Source organism: Bos indicus, chromosome 26, assembly GCF_029378745.1.
Source record: "Bos indicus isolate NIAB-ARS_2022 breed Sahiwal x Tharparkar chromosome 26, NIAB-ARS_B.indTharparkar_mat_pri_1.0, whole genome shotgun sequence".
NCBI lineage: Eukaryota > Metazoa > Chordata > Mammalia > Artiodactyla > Bovidae > Bos > Bos indicus.
This window is the reverse complement of record NC_091785.1, coordinates 13,509,489-13,535,040: the sequence shown is the minus strand read 5'-3', so window position 1 is coordinate 13,535,040 and position 25,552 is coordinate 13,509,489. Positions and strand designations below refer to the sequence as shown.

At 41.4% G+C, this 25,552-nt stretch overlaps 1 protein-coding gene across 2 annotated transcripts in view; it reads right to left on the bottom strand.

The window, feature by feature from the left end:
- Positions 1-22,667: 22,667 nt before the first annotated feature.
- TNKS2 (tankyrase 2) overlaps positions 22,668-25,552 on the bottom strand; it is a 65,452-nt gene continuing 62,567 nt past the window's right edge. For both annotated transcript variants that reach the window (XM_070780472.1, XM_070780471.1), the window contains one exon: positions 22,668-24,976. In XM_070780472.1, coding sequence (XP_070636573.1) covers positions 24,914-24,976 — 63 coding nt within the window. In that variant the 3' untranslated portion in view covers positions 22,668-24,913. The remainder of the gene's footprint in view (positions 24,977-25,552) is intronic.

Sequence of the window (25,552 nt, the reverse complement as noted above, 5' to 3'; positions counted from 1 at the left end):
CTAAGAATAAACTCAATGAAAAAATATGCAAGAGCTACATGTAGAACACAGAAATACACTTGAGGGCAGAACAGAAAGACCTGAGTAAATTAAAACATATATGGATTGTGATTATGACTATTATTAAAGAAGGCTTAATATTAAAAAATGTAAACTAATCTACACATTTAAACATGATAACAACAAAATGCCAAAAGGATTTTGTGGTGTGAGAACTGGGTAGACTGATTCTAAAGTTCCAAAGGAAAATCAAAATGAATTTGGGGACTAGACAGGTGCAGGGTTGTATGTTTCAGAGAGGAAGAGAAGAAAAGAATGCTTTCATTAAGGGCACAACTTGAAATGGCTAAATACAGAATCTCCCGAAGGACTGTCAGTAGCACAGTGCAAAACAATGTAAATGACGTGAGGGCACTGTTTCTAGGTAACCACAGGGACTCTTCTCCATAAAAGGCCAGAAACTACGGACCAGCACTTCAGTTGACAGTTGCCGCCTTTGAGCTGGGTGGTCATGTGATCCTGGCCGCACTGAGTACCCTAAACCTTTGATCCGCCTGTTCTTTTGTTCCCACACGTAATGATCACAATGAGGATGATTCTTCTCCACAGGGAGACAGGGAGAGGGCCCTTATGCATTGATTTTAAGATGTAGGTAGAGAGGTTGAAGGGAAGAAGACTAGTGTGGGATCCCCAGAAGGGTGAGAGGTCAGTTTACATTTAATCAAGTGTCAGTACTCCTTGGGAATGTCAAAGGATTAAATATTTCCCAGCATTTAGAGGCAGCTCTTTACCTTCTCTCTCTTCTCCCTTCTGATTATTGCTCAAGGCTTGGGAGGGCTCTCAATTATATTTAAAAAGGCAAAGCAAAAGAACACACAACAGAACACACACACACACACACACACATATACACACACACAGAGGATTGGAGTACTTTGAAAACTTATTGCTGGCAGTGTGCCCCAGAGGAGGAAGCTGGTTAGGACAGTCACATCTTTTATTCCTGAGCTCACACCAACAGTCTCCACCATGTGGGTAGGCAACCAGCTTCTTAGATGGCTCTGGATATTCCTGCAAAGCCCTATTAAAATCCACAACATAAACCCTCAGTAAAATCTGGAGGGTGAAATCACTTTGAGTAACTGTGAATGGCTGGCACCTACACCGTTATAAAAACTTCGAGTGAGTCACTAAGAATGAAGGAGGACCTCAGTGCAAGATGACAGCATGCTTGCCTGAAAGCAGGTTGGCTGGCTTAGGAAGGCTGGGGGTGGACCGAAGTTGGGAGAGCTGAAGTTATTTGCAGGAGGGATAATTAGCCTCATAGGACCAGATGGTAGCATGTAAGAAGGCAGGGGCTGGAAGTGGCCAGCAGGGGCATTGGACTGCAGCCTCAAAATCTGGCTGTTTAATGGTAAATTTGTTCAAAATAGTAGAGGAGGCCTTCTCTTTTAATTGCCATGAAGTTTCATTTGCCATTGAAATAATAACTATAGTTTAACGTCAATGATCTTCTTGAATTTTGAAAATAACTTAGACATAACCATTTAGACAGGCTGCTGCTGCTGCTAAGTTGCTTCAGTCATGTCCAACTCTGTGCAACCCCGTAGATGGCAGCCCACCAGGCTCCTCCGTCCCTGGGATTCTGGAGTGGGTTGCCATTTCCAGGACTGGTGTGTTATTTTGGTAATGAATGCCTGTTCACAAAATTCTGTATCAATAGCATAAAAGTTTCTTTGTTTATCATTCTATTGTTTTATCTCAAAGTTTGCCCTTAGATCCTAGTTGAAATTCATAGTCTTTCCTGGTCCTTGCTAAATACTGAAAGTGAGAGCTCAGTTCTAAGAGAAGGGTTAATGAGTTTGTGAACTTGCGTTGGTGGCCAGTTCCCAAGTCTGAACCCTGCATGTGTTGGGGAACAACGGTTGCCTATTAACCTCCCAGGTGAACAGCTGGTGGGGATCAAAGGCACCCTGCACTGTGTGGTTTTGCTCAAACCAAGTTCCCACTTAACCCCTAGGAAAAGAGCCCTGCTAGGTCCCCAGGGAGCGGTGCTGCTAAGTCGCTTCAGTCGTGTCCGACTCTGTGCGACCACATAGACGGCAGCTCACCAGGCTCCCCCGTCCCTGGGATTCTCCAGGCAAGAACACTGGAGTGGGTTGCCATTTCCTTCTCCAACACATGAAAGTGAAAAGTGAAAGTGAAGTCGCTTAGTCATGTCTGACTCTTAGCGGCCCCATGGACTGCAGCCTACCAGGCTCCTCCGTCCATGGGATTTCCCAGGCAAGAGTACTGGAGTGGGGTGCCATTCGCCAGGGAGCGGTAGGCTGTGCTAAACCCAGAAGCACATCTGAAGGAAGGTCTGTCCCACTAGAGTTTCTTTGGAAATGTGCCAGGGGAGGCTACGGGGGTAAGGAATTGGTTCTCAGAGCTGTGAAAACAGGGATGGGAATACGAGGATTATTTAGGCAGAGACGTCACACCAAGTAGCATTTCTCTCTTTAGATCCTCCTCCAACAGTTGCAGAGTCTGGAGCAGGAGTTCCAGTGGAGGGAAGTCCACTTACTGTATACTGAATAGTAAATAATCATGACACAAGCTACTAAATAGTCTATCCTCCTGTCTCAACTATACCTTTGAACAAAAAATTTCAATATATACATATGAAAACTATAATTTTTATATGATTGACAGTTGGTAAATATCAAAGAAAATGATTTCACATATATGTGGGACTTCCTGGTGGTCCAGTGGTTAAGACTCTGTGCTTCCACTGCAGGGACACAGGTTCGATTCCTGATCAAGGAACTAAGATTTCCACATGCCGAATAGCAGGGCTAAAACAAAACAAAACAAAAAGGTACTTCCTTGCTGGTCCAGTGTTTAAGACCCTGTGCTTCCAATGCAAGGGGTGCAGGTTCAATCCCTGGTTGGGGAACTAAGATCCTACATGCCATGCCAAGAAAATATTTTTGAAAAAATTAAGTTTAAAAAATGTAATGCAAGGAACATTTTCATGCTGGAAAGATGTAATTGTCATTTTCAAGGATCCTTACTCCCCCCCGCCCCCAAAAGTTCCAGAGGGCTCCTCTTTTTCATCTAGTTTGCTGACTTCATGGATGCAATTTTCTTTATCATGTAATAGTCCAAAATAGCATTTGAGGTTTTGATTTGTGATTTAAAAGGGATAATTCTTCTAAAATTTTAATTGGTTTGATTAGTCATTACTTCTGCACTTAGTAGTTAAATATTCATTAAAGAATTTATATATATTTTTTCACATTCTGTATGGTCTTAACCTACAGTTTAGGGTTTAAACAAATAAACAGATCACTCTGAAAATGTTCTATTTCCTTTTTTCCTTCAGTTTTTTTCCTGCTGTGAGTTCCATTTGGATATTTTCTCTCACAATCTTGACTAGTAATTCATTCTCAGTGATGTAAGGATTAAAAAATAAAGTGTAGTATGGATAAACAACAAGCACCTACCGTAGAGCATAAGGGACTATGGTCAAGATCCACAGTGCACTGTTAGGCACAGTGCACAAATGTCAACTCCAGAAATATGCCAGGGAGGTTGAAAATAATAACAACTGTATAACATAATTACTGTAAAAGGAAAAAGCAAACGCAAAACATGAAACTTTACTGGATTTTGGATTTTTAAAAAATTTAGTTAAAAGGTATTTTGTGAACAATTTAGAAATGTTAAATATGGCCTCTATTTTAAGTGGCATTATTGAAGCAGAGTTAATTATCTTAGGTGTGATAACAGTATTGTGGTTATGAAGAAAAACGTCCTTATGCCAATTCCTTCATGTGAATTATTTCAGGGCAAAATGTTAGATCTGAAATTGTAAGTAAGTCAGGAGAGAGAAACCTCTATGCAGATATATGATAAAGCTAATGGCAAAACGCTAACAAATGGTGAACGCAGATGAAGGGTAGAGAAACGTTCATTTGTCTTATATTACATTTTCAACTTTTCTAACCCTAACCCTAATCTAGCCCCATGATTATCTTAAAATGTTTTCTAAATTATTTGAATTGCAGTGAGAAAATGTGGTCCTGAGAAATATATCTATGGTGATTAAATGATGACAGTGGGGGAAAAAAGAAGGCACCACTAAAAGAGCCACGAGTATATCTAGAGGAAAATAAATTTGGCAAACCAAAGTACCACGCATGGTCCTTGGGAGCGAGGGATGCTCCACACCCCGGGTGACATATTGTGCGCGCCTGGGAATGCTCCACCGCGGGCGCGCACAGGGTTAACTGCAGGCCGAGGGGCCCGTGCATCCTACGCCCGCCCACATTCCGCCACTGAATGGAGGCGATGGTCTGATTCCGGTGGGGTGATGTCGCGGCTCCGCATACAACCTTCCCACTGGCCAGGCCCCCAGCCCCTCCCGGGGCCGACCCTGCGCTCCGCAGTCACGTTATCTTCACCACCATTCACGAGGCCCGACGGGGGTTACAAAGCAGGACATTAAGAAGTCTGAGGACGTCGTCGCAGAATCTAGAAATGCTGGGCTACAGACATGAAGACAATTACCGGGGTTCTGAAGGCCCCCGTCGTCGACCAGCCTAGTAATCTAACTCCTTCCGTGATGTGACAGCGGGTCCTGTGTTTGCAGATCTGTTCCTTTGTCTGAATTTTGGAAAGAAAGAGTGTTACAATTTGAGAAATGTGTGTGTGTGCGCCCTTTCATTAAGTCCCTATGAACCAAACAAAAGGGACCTTTCTCGATTTGCCCTTGTCTAACTTTATAGAGCACATCTCATAAACTTAAAAAATAACAGAACCGGTTTTTAAGTCTAGAGAGACCTAAATGAAAATAAAATATTATGTTCATATATCGTGCTCCACCAAATCTATTATTCTTTTTGTAATAACTATTTTTGATACCTTCAGCTGGTTATATTTCCTAAAAAATTTTATAAAATATATAAAACATAAAATAACGTGAATGCTTCATTTTTATCACCTATCCAACCACCATTAAGACTAGAGGAAGTATGATTAAGTGGGCAATACAGTGACATTTATTATCACTAGAGGAAGTAAACTGGCATGTACAGAATGAGTAAAAGGAAATGTCCAAACAGAAAATTAATTCACTCCTTCAACTAGTACTTAGGGAACCCATAATGCCCCAGGCTCTGGCGATTCAAGAGTGCATGGGACACCCTTGCCCTTCAGAATCTCCCAGTATTCCTGAGGAAGAGCCCTGAATGAGGGGGCCAGAATTATGAAAGAGTTAAGTACCAGGTGCTGCAGGAGCCCATGGGAGGAACATACAACTGGGTCAGGCTCATGGATGTGTGTGGAGGTGACAGAAAGGGGGAATCAGTGAAGGCTCCCTGGAGGAAGAAATACTGGGCTGAAATCTGAAGAATGAAGTAGGGCCTGTGGTTCCCTAACTTTGTGGACAATAGACTCACCTGGGGAGGGACTTCCCTGGTGGTCCAGAGGCTGACTTCAGGCTCCCAACACCGGGCCAGGTTCCATGCCTAGTCAGGAAATTGGAGTTCACATGCTGCAACCAAGTATCTCACATGCCTCAACTAAGACCCAGGGCAGCCCCCCGCACCCCCCGCCCAAGTAAAAAAAAAAAAAGTCATCTGGGGAGCTTCATAAAATCCCTATTGCCAAGGTCACACTCCTATTACATCAGAATGTCTAGGGATGAGAACCTGGCAACAGTGTTTTTAACAAGTATTTTAAAAGCCAGGTAACCCCAACGTACAGCAAAGTTGTGGGAGTTACTAAGACACATGGAGGGAAGTTGACATTTTTCAGTTTCCTGAAGGAAAACATTTGCCCAGCAGGCATGTAGTAGTAGTTAGTCATTGTTCTTACTTCCAGATTCTCCTCTATACCGCCTGCCTCTAGTACACATTTCAGGAAATGTTTATTGAAATTGGAGAAAAAGCCAATCAAAATCTGGATGTATAAGAAAATCAGGCACTCCAAAAGAATGCCAGCTGTCATTCCTTAGGGTCTGAAACTTACAATGGTAGGTCCTCCCCTAAAGACAAGGTAAAATGCAACATTCTGACAACTGGGGGGGAAATGTGTAACTGTCACTTCATAGGCAATGGCAACCCACGCCAGTACTCATGCCTGGAAAATCCCATGGACGAAGAGCCTGGCAGGCTACAGTCCATGGTGTCACAATGAATCAGACACAACTGAGTGACTTCAGGCAACAGCTGGGCTTCCCTGGTAGCTCAGAATCCACATGCAATGCAGGAGACCTAGGTTTGATCCCTGGGTAAGGAAGATCTCCTAGAGAAGAACATGGCAACCCACTCCAGTATTCTTGTCTGGAGAATCCCATGGACAGAGGAGCCTGGTGGCCTACAATCAGTGGGGCTGCAGAGAGTCAGACCCGACTGAGCAACGAACACTTTGACTTCAGACAAGTTACAGGATTACTGTTTCTATCTTGAAAATGACTGTCCCCTTTTTACTAAAAAAAGCACCACGTCTGCTGTTATGGGTACATTAATCATGAACTGTCAAGAAAAACCTGAGGAGGCCGCCACGGGAAAGAATATTCCTCCAAGTGAGTGGAGGTAAACCATGCGGAGCAGAAGCTAGGGCTCTTCCACCCAGGGGCCACTTTCTCTGCCCGCTGCTCTAGGAGCAGGATTTGCCCATCAAGCTCTCCTAGCTAAGCATTCTCTGAGATGCTATTCTACCTGGGCATGAAATACCCTCTTGGAATTTTCCTCTTGTTATATAAATGACTCGCAAACGAACAGAGATCAAACCAGTCAATTCTAAAGGAAATCAGTCCTGAATATTCATTGGAAGGACTGATGCTGAAACTGAAATGCCAATATTTTGGCCACCTGATGTGAAGAACTGACTCATTGTAAAAGACCGTGATGCTGGGAAAGACTGAAGGTGGGAGGAGAAGGGGATGACAGAGGATGAGATGGTTGGATGGCATCACTGACTCGATGGGCTGAGTTTGAGTAAGCTCTGGGAGTTGGTGACAAACAGGGAAGCCTGGTGTGCTACAGTCCATGGGGTCGAAAACAGTCAGACATGACTAAGCGACTGAACTGACTGACTGATATAAGTGGCAGTTCCATGCCTGCATGCTGTGCCTGTGTGCTCAGTTGCATGGGACTCTTTTGAGACTCCACTGCACTGTAGCCTGTCAGGCTACTCTGTCCATGGGATTTCCCAGGCAAGAATACTGGAGTGGGTAGCCATTCCCTTCTCCAGGGGATCTTTCCAACCCAGGGATCTGACCCAGGGATCGAACCTGGATCTCTTGCATTAGCAGGTGGAATCTTTACTACTGAGCCAGCTGGGGAGCCCAGGGCACTTAAAAGGGAGGGGGAAAGAAAGCCTCTTGTAATCCAGACTGAGGCAGGCGGCGTTTTCAGTAGATCAGTTACCACAGAATATGAACTTTTTTTTTTTTCCCCCTGAGGGGCTGGGTCAACCTAGATAGCATATTGAAAAGCAGAGACACTACTTTGCCAACAAAGGTCCATCTAGTCAAGGCTATGGTTTTTCCAGTGGTCATGTATGGATGTGAGAGTTGGACTGTGAAGAAAGTTAAGCACCGAAGAATTGATGCTTTTGAACTGTGGTGTTGGAAAAGACTCTTGAGCGTCCCTTGGACTGCAAGGAGATCCAACCAGTCCATTCTGAAGGAGATCAGCCCTGGGACTTCTTTGGAAGGAATGATGCTAAAGCTGAAACTCCAGTACTTTGGCCACCTCATGCAAAGACCTGACTCATTGGAAAAAAGACTCTGATGCTGGGAGGGATTAGGGGCAGGAGGAGAAGGGGACAGAGGATGAGATGGCTGGATGGCATCACTGACTCGATGGATTGAGTCTGAGTGAACTCTGGGAGTTGGTGATGGACAGGGAGGCCTGGCGTGCTGCAATTCATGGGGTCGCAAAGAGTCGGACATGACTGAGTGACTGAAATGAACTGAATTGAAGGGCTGGGTGCTATTCCAGTCCCCACCCCTTGCAACCACCCACTGGTTGCAACTGTGTCCCCATGGGATTAACAATCCCTGTGACCTAGATTCAAGTCACAAAGGTGCTCCTCAATCAGGGCTGGGAATGGTCCGGAGAGAGCACTCTTTTCATTAGTTGTCCCGTACGTGATGCAATAAAGAGACCAAGTCTCTGAAACCAATCAATCAGCATAAATCTGTGCAGAGTGGAAGCTGACCTGGAATGAAGCCAGCTCCAGGCAAAGCCCATGGACAGGGAAGGAGAAGGAATGGAGGAAAACAAGTGTGGATTTTGCAGCAGGCTTCCCAAGGGTAGCTGGGAGCTGTTGCTAAGCCCTGAAAATCAATCAGGCTCTTCCAAAGATCTTTTTTCTCTTGAGCACAGTGAGGGAGCACCTCCTCCTGTTTATATGCAGTCTATAATCTGCCAAGTGTTTTCATTGACATGACCTCATCTGAGCCTCACAGCCACCCTGTGAGGTTGGCAGGGCACACATGATCTTCCGCCCCCCTCTTCCTACTGCCCACAATTAAGATTGTGAGAAACTAAGGCTTAGGGTGAGTGCCCTGTAGGGAACAGCTGCCCCTGAACCTGTCTGACTTACAGTGCTCTTTCTACTCACTGTATTCAGTACCATTAGTATTGGGTAGCAGGCTCACCATCAGTAGCTCTTTTTAAACCACCCTCAGATCTCATGAAAAACACGGATTTTTAGACCTCACCTGGATCTTCCCAAAATCACCATCTGGGGCAGCACTGGGAAGACTATTTTTAACCTGCAGATTGCCCCGGTGATTCTGCTAAGAATCACTTTTGGTAGCTTGTCACACAGACAAGACCCAGGAGGGTTTCACTTTGGTTTGCAGTTCCTGTGAGCTCTTGAGTCTAGTCCTTAGCCTTGCACCACAAATTAAACAGTTCATGGTTTAAAATGAACGAACCTATAAAAATTACTCTTTGACTTCCCCCTCCTTTATCCCAGCATGGCCATTATGTTTTTGGTTCTGGGCCAGAACAACTTTTTTAAAGAAGGCAGCCCTTGGGCCTCCCTGCATCCTTTCAAACAGTGATTTGCATAAAATCCAAGGCAGCATCTCTTTCCTCTAGCATCCTAGTCTTCAGAACTGTCCCACGCTATTTATCCCCCTTTCTTCTACCTACCGCCCTTACTCAATTCTCATCAATCTTCCCTGGGCCTTCCCCCGACTGCTGGAGCCACCAGAACTCTGATTTACAGCACAATTCTGTGATTGAAATTATAGGAAAGCATAAGCACAGCTCTATACATGGGTGTCTATCTCAACAGTTCCCTAGGCTTGGCCAGCTTTTCTCAATTGCAAACTCTTAACTGGCCCCACACCCCACTTCCCTCATACAGATGACATCCCAAGTCCTTCAAGGGATAAATAATTGCCTTTCACACTGAATCAGTCTTCTCAAACTCAAGGTTGGCTGAGCCAGCCCCTAATCCTTGTTAAAACCCCCAGATACCCTGGTCACCTATCACGTGCCATCTTCGCCTGCTTCCTCCAGGTTATCTCCAAACTTGGCTCAAATTGTCCCTCTAGTCAAAGCTATGGTTTTCCCATAGTCATGTACGGATGTGAGTGTTGGACCATAAAGAAAGCTGAATGCCGAAGAACTGATGCTTTTGAACTGTGGTGTTGAGAACACTCTTGAGAGTCCCTTGGACTGCAAGATAAATGATCCTAAAGGAATCAGTGAATCCTAAAGGAAATCAGTCCTGAATATTCATTGGAGGGACTGATGCTAAAATTGAAACTCCAACACTTTGGCCACCTGATGCGAAGAACTGACATTGGAAAAGACCCTGATGCTGGGTAAGATTGAAGGCAGGAGGAGGGGCCAACAGAGGATGAGATGGTTGGATGGCACCATGGACTTGATGGACGTGAGTCTGAGCAAGCTCCAGGAGATGGCCATGGACAGGGAGGCCTGGTGTGCTGCAGTCCATGGAATCACAAAGAGTCAGACACGACTGAGTGACTGAACTGTACTGGGTCTCAGAACCTTCAGCATCCCCCAGAAAATCCACTCAGGCCTTGAATCAATGAACTCCCGGGAATACCACTACACTCACCTCAAACATATGTCCATGGCACTGGGCAGGATGCTGGAAGACAGTCATGAATAACACTGACGTGGTTCCTGTCTATATGGAGTTGGTAGCCAATTTGGAAAGGCAGTTGAACAAGGGATCAAACATCGTGGCTGTCAACTCTGGATGCACATTAGATCAGGGCTTATTCATGAGATGGGATGAAATATCTTGGTGGCAGTCCTGGGGAATTAAGTATTCTCCAAGCTTCTTAACTCACAGGGTTATTCTCATAGCATTTCCTGCCTTCCATCCACTCCTTAGAGGGCTCCTGTGGAATTTCAACTACACAGATAACCTTCTACCACCCACTCCTTGTCTCTATGACTGGGGCCTGAATGGGTATGTGGTGCTGTGATGATGACCGTAGTCAGTGGGTCTCACAGTGCGGAGTATCACTCCCCGCACACTCTCACCAGTGGGCAGCTCTGAAGACTTCAGAAGGCAAATGAAGAACTGTGAATGAGGATTTTCCTTTGAACTTTATTTGGGGGAGTGGGGGCTAATGCTTTTATTATCTGTATTGGGGTCTAATCAGATCAAAAGAAAAAAACACATGGGAACTAGCGTCAGAACAATGAAATACATACAGCTGACAAATATTTAACTCCCTTTCCTCATCTAGAAAATGAGATCATTATAGATAAAACCTCAAGGTCTGCTATGAAAATTAATGGTTATTTCAGTAAAAAGCCTGTTATGTAATACCACACAATAAGTGGCATTTATTATTTCTTTTAATCTCTGAAAAGGCTGGAAAATGCTGTTTTATGATTCACAGATCTACAAATAAATCTCCAGAGAGGTTGTACCAATGCACACTCCCATCTGCAGTCCACAAGAATACCTATTTTTAGCTCCTCCACCACAGAGCATCATTCTTAAAAAGTTGACAATTTGATAGAAAAAACTGATATAAATTTATTTTAACTTTCATTCATTTTATTAACTCTTTCATTTTATTAATCCTAGTGAACTTTTTCCCATCATATTTCTATTTTGTCTATATCTAATTTTTACATATAAAATTAAACATTTTAAACGTAATCGTGTCTTTTGATTTACAACTTTTGCTTTTATACTTGTCTTGAGATTATATATTCACCTTTATCACCTTTTAGTTCTATTTCTAAAAAGTATTTTTTAGATCCACATGGAATTTATTCTAGACTATGATGCAAAATATCTAACTTTATTTTTCCTTAGATAGTTAATTTCTTCTACTAGGAAGATATAATTCATTCTATATAATTCATTCTTTCCCTATTGATTGGAAATACCATTTTCATCCTTTGGATAACTTTAACCATCTCTTCTTATAATAACAGCACATATTTGAATTATCATAGCCTTGTAGTATATTTTAGTATCAGGTAGTGTGAATTCCCGGGGGAAAATCTTGATACCACATCTTGTTTGTGTGTAACACACTTGTTTGTGCACACTGTCGCCTCAAGGAAAACATATTACTTTGGGTAATGCAACCTAAGTTGAGATACTTTATATGATGAAACAAGATGCAGCCATTAGAACGCTTTTCCAAGAGGAGTTATACTTTGACTATAACATTAAAAGATTCAGGTTAAATAATATGATCTGACTTTATTAAAACAACAAATTACCTATCTATATGCATAGAGAACAGATTGTAAATAAACACACTAAAATGTTAGTGGCAAGCTGTTTATAAGTAATAGGATGTATGTTTATAAGTAATAGCACATGTGTGCCTGTGATGGATTCATTTTGATGTTTGGTGAAACTAATACAATTGTGTAAAGTTTAAAAATTATCAGGATGGGGAACACATGTATACCTGTGGCGGATTCATTTTGATATTTGGCAAAACTAATACAATTATGTAAAGTTTAAAAATAAAATAAAATTTAAAAAAAAATTAAAATTAAAAAAAAAATAATAGGATGACAATTTTCAGCTGTATCTTAGCTGTATCTTTCAGCCTTTCCCAAACTTTCTACAGTGAATGTGCTTTACTGCTACAAGCAAAACAATTAGTAATTAAAATTACTGAAATGTTTTAAGGTCCACGCCCAGTACTGGTCAGGAAGGTTGGAGTCGTCAATCCCCCTCACCCCAACCCCCAGACGATACTGGCTCTTTCTCTCCAGAGGGAGTCATGGATGAGTATCCAGCCCTGAAAGAGCTCAACCTCTTGATCAGAGAGATGCTGCCATTACAACACATTCAATGCCAAATAGCATCTAGAATCTCCCCTTGTATTGCCAGCTCGGAGAGGGCTGTGGGTCTCACCTCCTACTCCTCTCGGAACCCCTCCCCGGAGGGCCGGGCGGACACAGAGATGGTGCCCTGCATGAGGGAGGTAAGCAAATGCGGGCATGTCTCTGACCTTCTAATCCTATCAGGAATGCTCACAGCTCATAAATCTACTTGGGGGCAAAGCTGAGCTGCCAGATGCCATCAAGCAAAACGCCTTCTGAGGTTGGCAGTTGGAGTAAAACAGCCCGGACAGTGCCTCAATAAAGTCCAATAAAGAGCTTTGTATGTGGCGGACTGGAAAGCAGCGTCTCATGTTTGACACAAAGGAACAAAACTGTGGGAAATACGCACTTCTAATGATCTGGACTGGTGGTCTCCCCTATGCCCCGCCTGCCCACTGAGCCATGATCCTCGTTCATTCACTATTCTTTGCACACAGATGGATCTATCTTGTTCCCAAACAACTGCCTCCAGAGACTCCTGTCAGATTATTTAATCCCTGTCAGTAAACACAAACTAATTTCGCTACCAGGGAATCTGCTAGCCTTTTTATATTGAAATCTACTAAACATCACGGAGGTCGTTTCTGTCTAGATTCATTCTCCCTTTATTTAGTGGTCAGAACAGAAACATTCTCCTCTTTCTGGGACAGAACATTGCCCCAGAAGAGATCCCCGTATTTTCTCTTAACAAAGGTAGGGAAGAAACTAATAAATCACTTTCAACCTCCAGATTACAGCTTCATCTAGAATCCATCTGTTCCTCCAACTGGTCAGTTCACAATTGGGACGGACTTGAAATTCTAAATAAAAACATCCTTTCCAGTATCTGTTTCAAGACGGGAGGCAATGAGGGAAGCAGTTAGAATTTCAATTTCCTTCTAGGTTCAAGCCTCTTTGAAGGCATGCTAGCAGTTTTCTGCCTTCAGAGACATAAAGCTCCTCTGACAGATTCTGCACATCAACTAGGGTGAGGAGGAGAGCTGGTTCCAGGAGAGGCACACAGCAGTTAATTCCACTGAAACTTACAAAGTACCAGCAAAGACCTACCCACTCTGCATCTCCACACGGTAGAGGCAACCAGTGATATTTCCAGAACCTAGATGAGAAACTCCTGTCTCCCCCAGGCTGATTTACTGGCTGCCAAGAGCACAGCATCTTTGGAGGGTTGCAGAAAACAGGCGAAAGGAAATCGGAAAAAACTTACCCGCCATGGTTTTGGGCAAGTTTAACTCTGGAGCTCCAGTTCCCTTCATGTGGGATTATCTGGTTTATGATACAGACATTTAACACATGGTTAATTGTGGTTACTGATAGAACTGATGGTGAGTTGATAACTGTGATTTTTGGTATTATTATGGGTGGTAAATTTAAAAAATGATAACTATCATTACTGGTGTTGTCAGTAATGGATTTGATAAATAACTTGTTATTGTTGCTGCTGCTAATGCCACTAGCCATTTCTTCATATAATGGTGCGTGCTAAGCCACTTCAGTCGGGTCTGACTCTGTGTGGCCCTATAGACTAGTATGCCAGGCTCCTCTGTCCATGGGATTCTCCAGGCAAGAATACTGGAGCAGATTGCCATGGCCGCCTCCAGGAGATCTTGACTGAGGGAGTGAACCTGCATTGGCAAGTGCGTTCTTTACCACTAGTGCCACCTGGGAAGCCCCTCATTTAATGGTGAGTAGGCTTGAGAAGGGAATGGCAATTTACTCTGCTGCTGCTGCTAAGTCGTTTCAGTCGTGTCTGACTCTGTGCAAGCCCATAGACAGCAGCCCACCAGGCTCCCCCGTCCCTGGGATTTTCCAGGCAAGAACACTGGAGTGGGGTGCCATTTCCTTCTCCAATGCATGAAAGTGAAAAGTGAAAGTGAAGTCGCTCAGTCGTGTCCAACTCTTTGTGACCCCATGGACTGTAGCCTACCAGGCTCCAATGTCCATGGGATTTTCCAGGCAAGAGTACTGGAGTGGGCTGCCATTTCCTTCTACAGGCAACTCACTCTAGTATTCCTTTTTTTTAAATAAAGTCTTTACTGAATTTGTTACAACATTGGTTTTTTTTTTTTTTTTTTAATGTTTGGTTTTTTGGCCCCAAGGCATGTGGGATCTTAGCTCCACCATCAGGGATCAAAACCTCAACCACTCACTGCACTTAAGGCAAAACCGTAACCACTGAACCGCCTGGGATGTTCCCACTCCAGTATTCTTGCCTGGAGAATTCCATGGACAGAGGAGCCTGGCAGCCTACAGTCCATAAGGTCACATAAGAGTCAGACATGACTGAGCAACTAATGCACACACAATACAGACTTAACGAGTGAAGATCATATGAGCCAATTCACTCACTTAACAACTGTTTATTGAGCACATCTATGTGCCAGGGACTGTTTGAGGCACTGGTGCTGCATTGATGGAATCCACCCTTGTGAAGTTTACCTTTCAGTGTGGGGAGACCAGGAATAAATGTTAATTACATCATCTAGAATGTCAGTTTAATAGGGAAAACTAGAGCAGGGCAAGGAGGATGTGGAGTGAGTTGGAGAAGGGGGAGTATGCAACGGCATTTCAAATAAGGTGGTTCTGGAGCAACTTCCTGAGAAGGTGACATCTGAACAACCAGGAAATGGGGGAAATGAATCATGGAGAATGCTGGGGGAGAGCATGTGAGCTGCCAAACAGTCCCTGCCAAGGATCTGAGGGTGGGGACACCCACGCTAAGAAGGCTGGAGTGGCCAGGAATAGAGTGGGAAACAGCAGCACGGGTGCAGCAGCAGGTCGCAGAGGGTCAAGCTGGGCATTTTAAGGACTTCAGCTTTTTACTCTGTGCAATGGGGAGGCCCTGCAGTTCTGTGACACAGCTGACTTATGCTTCAACAGGATCTCTGTGGCTCCCGAACTGGAAGACAGAGAGATGTGGGGGTGGGGTTAGGGAGAGGCTGCTAGCGGACAAGGGTGAAAAGCAGGGAGGCCAACTGACTTGAAGTAGGCGGTGAGGGGAAGAGGACTTACAACTAGAAGAATGGAAAGGACTTTCATTATGAAGACTGATGGCAGAGCAGGTTTGAGGAATTTTTTGAATTAATCTTTATTGGAGTATAGCTGCTTTACATTGTTGTGTTAGTTTCTGCTGTACAGCAAAGTGAATCAGTTACACGTAGGCATATAGCCCCTCTTAGGTCACTACAGAACACAGAGTTCCCTGTAGTGTATGTACAGTAGGTTCTCATTAGTTGTCTATTTTATACATAGTAGAGGGCACCCCACTCCAGGACTCTTGCCTGGAAAATCCCATGGACGGAGGAGCCTGGAAGGCTGCAGTCCATGGAGTCGCGAAGAGTCGGACACAACTGAGCGATTTCTCTTTCACTTTTCACTTTCATGCATTGGAAAAGGAAATGGCAACCCACTCCAGTGTTCTTGCCTGGAGAATCCCAGGGACGGGGGAGCCTGGTGGGCTGCCATCTATGGGGTCACACAAGAGTTGGACACGACTGAAGTGACTTAGCAGCAGCAGTGTATGTATGTCAATCCCAATCCCCCAATTCATCCCCATGTCTTGGGGGGATTTCCTAGTTCTGTTTTGGTCACATTTTTGCAGACTTATACAGATTATAAAAAAAAAAAAAAAAACCCACTTAGATATTATTTAACTCAAATCTCATCTTTAAACAAATTTTTAAATGAGGGCACAAAGTACAAAATTCTAAAATACAAGATGCAAAGTTCACTCTCATTCTACCCCTAAATCTCCTGCCACCCAGATCTCTTCCTCAGCACAAATATGCTTTTGTGTTAATATTTCTTCTCTATATTTTACATCAGTAACTTATTATCCACGTACTTCTGAACCTTTTCTTTTTTCCACTCCATAATCTATCTTGATCAGTACATGTAGGTCTGGCTCATTCTCTTCATGATTCCAGACATTCTAGTATATGGATGTAATTTAACCAGTCCCCTACTGATGGAGAGATGAGCTTTTCATAACTTTGTCTTCCCAAGTAATGCTGCAATGTATCTCCTTATCACAGGTCCTGTTACTCAAAGGGTATACCCATTTAAAATTTGGACAAGTATTGCTCCAGTTTCCTTCTAGATGTTGTTTCTCAATGAAGCAAGAGACATTCTCCACCACCAGTGGAACTCTACTAGTTGCTCTCAGCATCCTTCTGTACCCACGGCTAACTAGCTGCTGGCCCCAATCCCAAGTGCTCTTTTTCTCACAGGCTCTGGTTCCTCCACAACGTCCCCAAATCCAGCAACTAAAGGACTAACACCAGGCAGAAGCAGTTTTCAGTCTGTTGACCGGCCAGTGCCTCAGTGTTAAATACTTTGAATATTCCTGTTTACTAGTAGGAGGTGAAAATTGGTATTGCAGTATATAGTTAAGCTGTATCTCTCTTTTGTAAATGCTGTTTTAATTTTCTTTATACTGCTCATTTCCTATTAGGTTGTTGGTGTTGATTCCTGATTTTCAAACATTTAATGTAAATTCCCTGTATGTTGTAAACATTTCTTACATTCTGCCATTTATCTTTTAACTTTGTTTGCAGACAAAACTTGTGAAGTTGGACTTAATCTCTCTCTCCAGAACTTCTGGATTTTGTTATAACTGAAAGGCATTACTATACCAACACTGTCCTATGTTTTTCTTCTTGTAATTTTGTAGTTTCATTTTTCTATCATTATATACTTGACTCAACTGAAGTATTTTGATGTAAGAAACAAGGGTCCAACTTATTTTGTCCAGATGGGTGCCAAGACAATTATCTTTGCCACAGTTTCACAATATCCTACCTTTACCATATACTGTAGGTTTCAGACCATTTCTGGATTCTGTATTTCATTTCAGTGATTAGTTTATGTGCCAGTAATACTGTTTTAGTAAGTTTTAAAATATTTTTAATAAGTGATACGGCTAGCAGCCTTTCAGAAATCTTCTCAGCAACTTTTTATAAGACTCCTTGTACATTTCCCTTCCCACAGTAGCTTTAGAATCAGTGTGCAGTTTCCCACCCTTTCCCTCGAAAGGGTTGTTATTTTTTAAATTAATTTTGGAGTCTAGTTGATTTACAATGTTGTGTTAGTTTCTGCTGTACAGCAAAGTTATCAGTTATACATATATGTGAAGTGAAAGTCAAAGTGACTTAGTTGTGTCCGACTCTTTGCAACCCCATGGACTGTAAACCATGGAATTCTCCAGGCCAGAATACTCGAGTGGGTACCTTTTCCCTTCTCCAGGGGATCTTCTCAACCCAGGGATCAAACCCAGGTCTCCTGCACTGCAGGCGGATTCTTTATCAGCTGAGCCACACAAAGGAAGCCCAAGAATATTGGAGTTGGTATCCATTCTTTTTTTGATTCCATTTCCATATAGGTCATTACAGGGTACTGAGTAGAGGTCCCTGTGTTATACAGCAGGTTCTTATCATTAATAGTTATCTATTTTATATATAGTGTGTACGTAAATCCAATATGTTATTGACATTGATGTTGCTCAGTCGTGTCCAACTCTTTGCGACCCCATGGACTGTAGCCTACCAGGCTCCTCTGTCCATGGGATTTTCCAGGCAAGAATACTGGAGTGGGTTGCCATTTCCTTCTCCAAATCTTCCCAACCCAGGGATAGAACCTGGGTCTCCTGCATTGTAGGCAGATGCTTTACCGTCTGAGCCACCAGGGAAGTCATAATATGTTATTAGGTCATGGCAAATGTATATACTTATTTAAGGAGAACCAAAATCATTATAATACTAAACTTTTCTGTCCAGGAATGGCATATTCTATTTGTGCCAGTCTTATTTTATTCCTGCATAACATTATTTTTGGAGAAGGCGATGGCACCCCACTCCAGTACTCTTGCCTGGAAAATCCCATGGACGGAGGAGCCTGGTGGGCTGCAGTCCATGGGGTCGCCAAGAGTCGGACACGACTCAGCTACTTCCCTTTCATGAGTGACTTTTTACTTTCATGCTTTGGAGAAGGAAATGGCAACCCACTCCAGTGTTCTTGCCTGGAGAATCCCAGGGACGGCGGAGCCTGGTGGGCTGCCGTCTATGGGGTCGCACAGAGTCGGACACGACTGAAATGACTTAGCAGCAGCAACATCATTTTCTTTTTGTTTCCTCTTTATATACCCAGAACTAGACTCCTTCATTTTACTGGTAATGTCAAATTGTTTTTCAAAGCACTCAGACCCACAGCAGTAAGATATCCACATCCTCTAATACTTGCATTGTCAAATTTTTAATTTTTGTCAATTTCAGCAGGTGTAAAATGGTATTACGTTACCTAATTTGAATTTCCCTGATTACCAATACGTCTAAGCGTTTTTTTGACTGCTCAGTAGCCACTAGGGTCGCCCATTTTGAGAAATGCCTGTTTTTAACTCACTTTTTCTGTAGTTTAATATATTCTGGGTATGAATCCTTTGCCCTTTAAATGTACTGCAAATATTTTCTCCCACTTTGTGACCTGCCTCTTTACAGAAATCGTTTGATAACAAGGATGTTCTTAATTTTAATACTGTCACACTTACAATCTTTTCTTTTAGGATGACATCTTCTTTGAAGCTCAGTTAAAAGCTCTTTGTTACCCCAATCAGGAAGTCTTCTATATTTTCTTAACATTTAAAACACTTTGATTTTCGTATCAAGCCCTATATAAAATCCATCTGGAACTGATTTTATGTATGCATCTAGATACACATTTTTTTTTCCCATATGCATAACCAGTTGTTTCATAACAATTTACTGAACAGTTCCTTCTTCCCACATGATCTGTAACGCTACCTCTGGTGTATATAAAAATCCCATTTATTCTCTCTTCAGTTGGTTAGATGAGTATGTCCCTGTACCATTATTATTAATTACTACAGCCTTAATGCTATTCTTGACCTCTGGTCCTCCTGTTTTTTTTTTTTTTTTTACTCTTCAGGAAGGTCCTGCTCATTCTTAGCCCTTTACAGATTATTTCTTACTCATTCTAGATTCTTTCATACGTTTTGGGAGAGAAAAAAGTATGTCACTTAAGGTCCCCATTTTTGTTGGAGTGTTCTTTTACCTTTCCTCCCCAACCTTTCCAGTTCTATTTCTACTTTAAGTGATTATAGTCCTGCTAGAAAACTCATAAAGAATAAAAGAATATACAGTAAAAACTGTCTTTAAACAAACTCTGTCCCCTGGCACCCAGGTGTCCTCCCAATAGTTTGTGTGTACCCTGTAGGCATTTTACGCATAAAGCAGCTAATGTATATTGTGCTTTTTCCTAGTTTATACAAATGAGAGTAACAAATCAAACACAGTTGCCAACTTCTTGCTTCTTCATTTATTATATCTTGAAGATTGTTCCGTATCAGTTAATAAAGTTCTTCTCGTTTTACACAAGTGTAATTTCAGTCTGTTTACCAATTTCTTTGTTCACCAGGCTTCTTGCAGTCCATTCCTTCCTTTCTGGATTCAACTGCCTTTTTTCCTTAACAACCCTGAGCTCTTACAGCAAAATCTGAAAATGTGTTTTTCAGCCTCTCTTTTGAACGCTAACTTATCTCTGTATAGAACTCAAGGCTATCACCCATTCTTTTCATCATTTATAACTTATTTTGTTTCCTTCTGGTCCATACTGCTGCCATTGAGAAAGCCTGCTACCAGTGCAATTATTCCTTTGCAGGTAAGGTCTTTTTAGTTGCTTAGATTTTTCTCGTCTTTTGCAATTGTATTATATGTCTAGAAGCATACTTGTTTTTATTCACCACTAAATATTTGTTATGTCTTTTCATTTGAAGATCTATATCTCTTTTATAAATTCTGGGGAAAAAAAAAAAAACAAACCCTCAAACCTCTTCCCTCCCCTATTCTTTATGTTGGATCTTCTCATCCTGTTCTCCGGGCTTCTTAGCTTTTTCCTATTTCCCATCCCTTCCTCTGTTAGAACTGGGTACCTTCTTGATTTATCTTCTAGTTTACCAGTTCTCTCTTCACATATGCCCAATCTGTGGTTTAATCTGTCCACCAAGCTCTTACTTTCACTAACTGCACATTTTTTAGTTCCAAAAGACTTAGTTTTTCAAACCTACTCTGCCTTTTTCAGTGTCATCTTTCCTAATGGTTTTTATATTTTCCTCTCCCAGTCAATCATTTTAAATATTCTTATTCCATAGTTATCCTATATTAAGTTTTGGGGGTGCTAAACCTCTAAGGTTGTTATCTGCTGATTTGTACTCAGTATAGACTGTTCTGGACTTCTGATCATCTGAGCGGAGTTTGTTTCTTCTGTACTGTAACAATATGATGCAGTTAAGATTGTGGGTATGCATTCTTTCCCCAACCAGGCTGCTGTACTGTCTGTGTGCTTTTATGAGTCATTTTCTAACTAAGATCTTCAGCCACCTAGTGACATACATACCTCACATTTTGAGCTTCTTAAGGTTTCATCTGAACAAAGATGAAAAAAAAGGTTTTCATCTGAACCAGTGGCCAATCAACTTTGCTTGTTTTAAAATTCTATGTTCTGTAGCCCCATGACAAGTGAAAAAACCCAACCAGTGGTCCCGGGAATTCAGGGAAATAATAATATAATTACAATAACCAGCTTTTGCCAGTCACAGTACTTACTAGCACATACAGAAAATCATTTAGTTTCCTCAACAAACCTATAAGTACTGTAATTTGTTCAAGGTTGTACAGTCAGTATGGACTAGGCTAAAATTCAAGTCCACATTCATCTGACTCTAGAGCCCAATCACTTAATAACTCTTTTCACTCAAGTAAAACTTGTTTGAGGAACTATTATGTGTCAGCATGTGCTAAGTGATGGGTCTAAGTGGTAAACCAAACAGATTATTTTCCTTCTAATTTTCAAATTATCTGTGAGGGACTAGAGTTTCTGTTTTCCTCTTAATTTCCAATTTGTTGCAGACCAAAATCTTAGGTAAAGAAATTTAAGGGACTTCCCTGATGGTCCAGTGGTTAAGACTCTGTGCTCCCAATGCAGGAGGCGTGGGTTCATTTCCTGGTTAGGGAACTAAGATCTTATATGCTGCATGGTGTGGCCTTTAAGAAAAAAAAAGAAATTTAAAACATTGCATCAATGTCAAACTGCCATCAAAGTTTCCTCTCAATTTGTGTTTTCATCTCTCCATGGGCTGGAAACAAACAGGCTGCAGGCCAGCCCCAACTACAGGTCACTTTCACACAGCACTGCTCTACAGTGTACTGGCAGACCATCTGGAGGGCTTTGTGCAGACTTTTGTGATGGTGATGACAACAATTGTGGATGGGTAACAAAGTGGAGAAGACACTTCTGACAATGATGGCTTGCATGTGGACAGCAAGAACCTTCTAAGAAGCTATAATTAAGATTTTAGGTCACAGTCTTCCTCAGCTAGTAAAGCATGAGGAGGTGGAGGTGGGTACAGGTTCAGTAGGCTAACTTTATACAAATCTGACAGTTCTCCTGGTGAAGAATGTATACCACCACTTGCTTCCTGTTACTCTACTCCTCTAATAGGACAGGACAGTAGGAAAAGGGCGAGTCAGGAATACTCATCATAAAAGCTCAGGGAAATTTATTGCAAATTTTCTTTCCTCATCAACGTGCAAAGAAAAGGATCGCACATGCTTAGGAACTAGCACGCGGACACGTTAACATTATCCCAACTCAAGCAGTAAGAAAGCTGCTGAAAAGTATTTCAAAGCTAAATGACTTATGAGTTATTTGCACCACTGTTCTCTTATTATAGAAAGCAGGGAACTGATCATACACACAGACATTCAGCATACTGAAATCTAAAATAAATATATCTTATTATAATTTTTCTTTTAAGAGTAATAAATACCCCTAACTTTAAGGTTTGTAAACTCATAAATTTTCCATGCCTCTTTATAAGTTAAGACAGATTTCCCGGGGTATTCCCTGGTGGTCCAGGGGTCAGGACTCTGCTCTCTTACTGCTGAGGGCCTGGGTTCAATCCCTGGTTGGAGAATTAAAATCCTGCAAGCTGTACAGCATGGCAAAAAAAAAAAAAAAAAAAAAAACAGATTTTCCAGGCAAGAGCTTGAAGGTTTGCCAAAACTTATGTTGGGTGGACTAAATGTCTAAAAGCATATGACAGCTACTTTCATCTTAAAGCATCTGAGGAGGTATGGTCACAGCGTTCAGTATTTCAAATTTTAAACTGCAGTGTCTATCACTAGTAGACTCAAAACTACATTATTTTCCTGCAATTGTGGTTTATTGTAATCTTGATTCATTTTTTTCAAAGACCATTCAATACATTTATACTATTCCAGTAATTACCATGCTACCAAGAAAAACAAGTGAACAGTTTATTAAGAATTAAATGAGGGTATGGAATGTGATACAGTACAAGACACTCAAGATGGATACAATAGTACTACTCACACAAAAAGTTAAATCTCTTTAAAAAAATCAGAAGACAAAAGAAAAAGCAATTCCATCATCATAAAGTATTTCATGCAAAAACATCAAAGAAATCCCCAGTCCCCCCCCCCACCCCTAAGCTCCTAACAAAAAGCTATCTGAAATATGCCATGCTAACATATTAACCACAATATAATCATTCATAGAAAAGCAACACACTAATTAAGAAATGAATTAGATGAAACAACACAGGCTGCAAAATCGTAAACTCATAGACCACGATGATTTTACATGATAAGCAATTCCAGATTCACTCATAGGGCGAGCAATACGAGCTAAATGTTGAGAGAGAAGGTATGTAAATATAAACTCCACTAACTCATCTCATTATCTTCTAATTATAAAACCTGGAAGCTTCCAGAACCTGAAAAATTATATAAAATTTGGCATACTCCATTTGTATTCCAAGAAACGACTTTAGGATCGTATTTGCAATTATTAGAGAGCTGTATAAAAAGCACTTTATGGTCAGGAATTGACCTCTTAAATAATGATCACAATTTACATCAATAGAAACAACTCCAGATATGCATTTACTGTGAATAACTCTTACTCAAGATAAGAAACATGATTTTCTAGCACTTTATGTACAAATTACTGCAAAGGCCCAGTTAATTTAGAGACTGAATAAAATGTAAAATAAATGTGAATTGGTACAGAGAGATTCTGAATAGGAACAGCCTCATTAACAGAGGTTTAAGTGGGTAGCAACCTTGCCTTGACTTCCAAGAGAACGAGAGTCAACAGATTGCCAAGCTGTAACTCATGTCTCTGTACCAAGATGCGTTAATATATTTCATGGAAAAGTAGTTTTACCTTAAAAAGTAGGAATGGCATTTTATGGGATGGTATTCCCCTCCACAGCTGCCAAACAAGCCTGGTCACCAGGCGATGCACAGAGTGTATTTCCAAGTGGGTGTAACATGTCACAGTGAGGCGACCCAGAAGCGGAAGCACCCATCTCATGGCACCTGCCTATTCAGCAGGCCAGGAGAGAACTGGGACACCCACGTGTCATGGTTTTGGGTTGAGCTTACCTATGGTGTATAAACTGGTTATACACGAAACAGTAAGGCCAAAGAAAAAGAACAGGAGAAAAACTACCCACTCCCATCTGCTATTTTTTTCCCTTTAAATTTAAGGTAATTTGAACAGATTTGAAAAATTTCAGGATTACCCTTCCCACATCTGAAATTCAACCTCCTATTTACATTCCATGAAAACAACACTATAATTGTTCTCTAAAAAACAGAAGCTCTTGCTCTAATTTTCACAAAATAACAAGAAAAATTTTCCATGTGAAACCCAGAGTGTGAGGCTTGTAAAGAAGTGTCTGTAATAATCAGGACCGTGATAGTTAAGAGCTCTTTGGAATGTGTGTTATACATACAAAGTTATCACAAATTAAACTCCCAGAGTATTTATGAAACAAGTTCTTAAATGGGAGAGATTATTGATGAGAGATAAATGCTTCCATCAGCAAATTAAATCTGAGGGATCAATCTTTCCCAAGTGACAAGGTGTCTGCTAATAATTCAACACAGCCTCTGGAATCAAACGTCAAAGATCACTCAATCATGATGATTCAAGATGAAGTACAGATGAGCAGTACATATGAAAAAAATTTGTAAACCGCTGCCATTCTAAAACAGTAGATTTATATTACAAAGCAATGTAAATAAATATTGGGCTAGTACAAAAGCTCTTATTTACAGTTTTACAAATGAAACTGTATTCAGTGTAAATGCTGTGTTTTGAAGAACACAGTACTGTATTAGTAAAATGAGTTCTGTTGAGGGGAATTACAGTTTCTGTTAGAATCAATGTATAATGTATAAAAGATTCAAGTTAACTCTGTTTATAATTTAGTACAGACAAACCCAGTTTAACCTGGAATGGCATCTGTTAAAGTGCTGAAAAACAGGAAATATTTAGAAAACACTGTACATTATTAAAGCTTTATCAAGTCAGAATGTTAAAACCCTTTCACATTTTTAACCTTTTGCCACAGGGTTGTGGACAAGATGATTTTTCTCAGCAAAGGAGTAAAACTTACGAGGCCACCAGCTGCTTAGATGGTTTTAGGTTCGGTGGTGCTAGTTTCCTGAAACAACTATTTACCCATCAACCATACCTTCAGGCCTTACAATCTGGTAAGTAATTAAATACTCAGGATAAGCCTGGAAGAGAAAGATTAATTCAAAAATTGGTAAATAAATTTTTTGAATGGAGACTTATTCTAAGGATTCCTTATCTTTAGGGAAGAAGCTCTAAATTAGTGTCGCAGATCAGAATCAAAGGGCCTCTTCTCAAAACAGCTTTACGTGACTGCAATCCCTTCGATTTTCAATCAGCAGGTCTAGGATGACTACTGAGCATGTGTTTGTCTTTAGGAATTGAGGTTATCCTGATACATATCCGCAGTACATAATGTTGCTCTAGAGATGCTTCTGACTGCATCTATGCCACTAAGAGCAAGCTGGAATTACACATTTCTTTGCTACAGAGAGGTTAACTATTAAAATAAATATAGGATTCTAATTAATTATATTTTACAGAAGCTTAAAAAAAATTCAGAATAGCTGGCAAAATCTGAATAAGGTCTGTAGGTTAGATTTACTACACCAATGATATTTTCCTGATTTTAACAATTTTAAGACAATGTCCTTAAAATTTAGGTGTAATTAGGAAATACACCCTGAAGTATTTCAGTGTAAAGGAAGATGCTTATATCTTACTTCCAAGCAGCTCAAGGG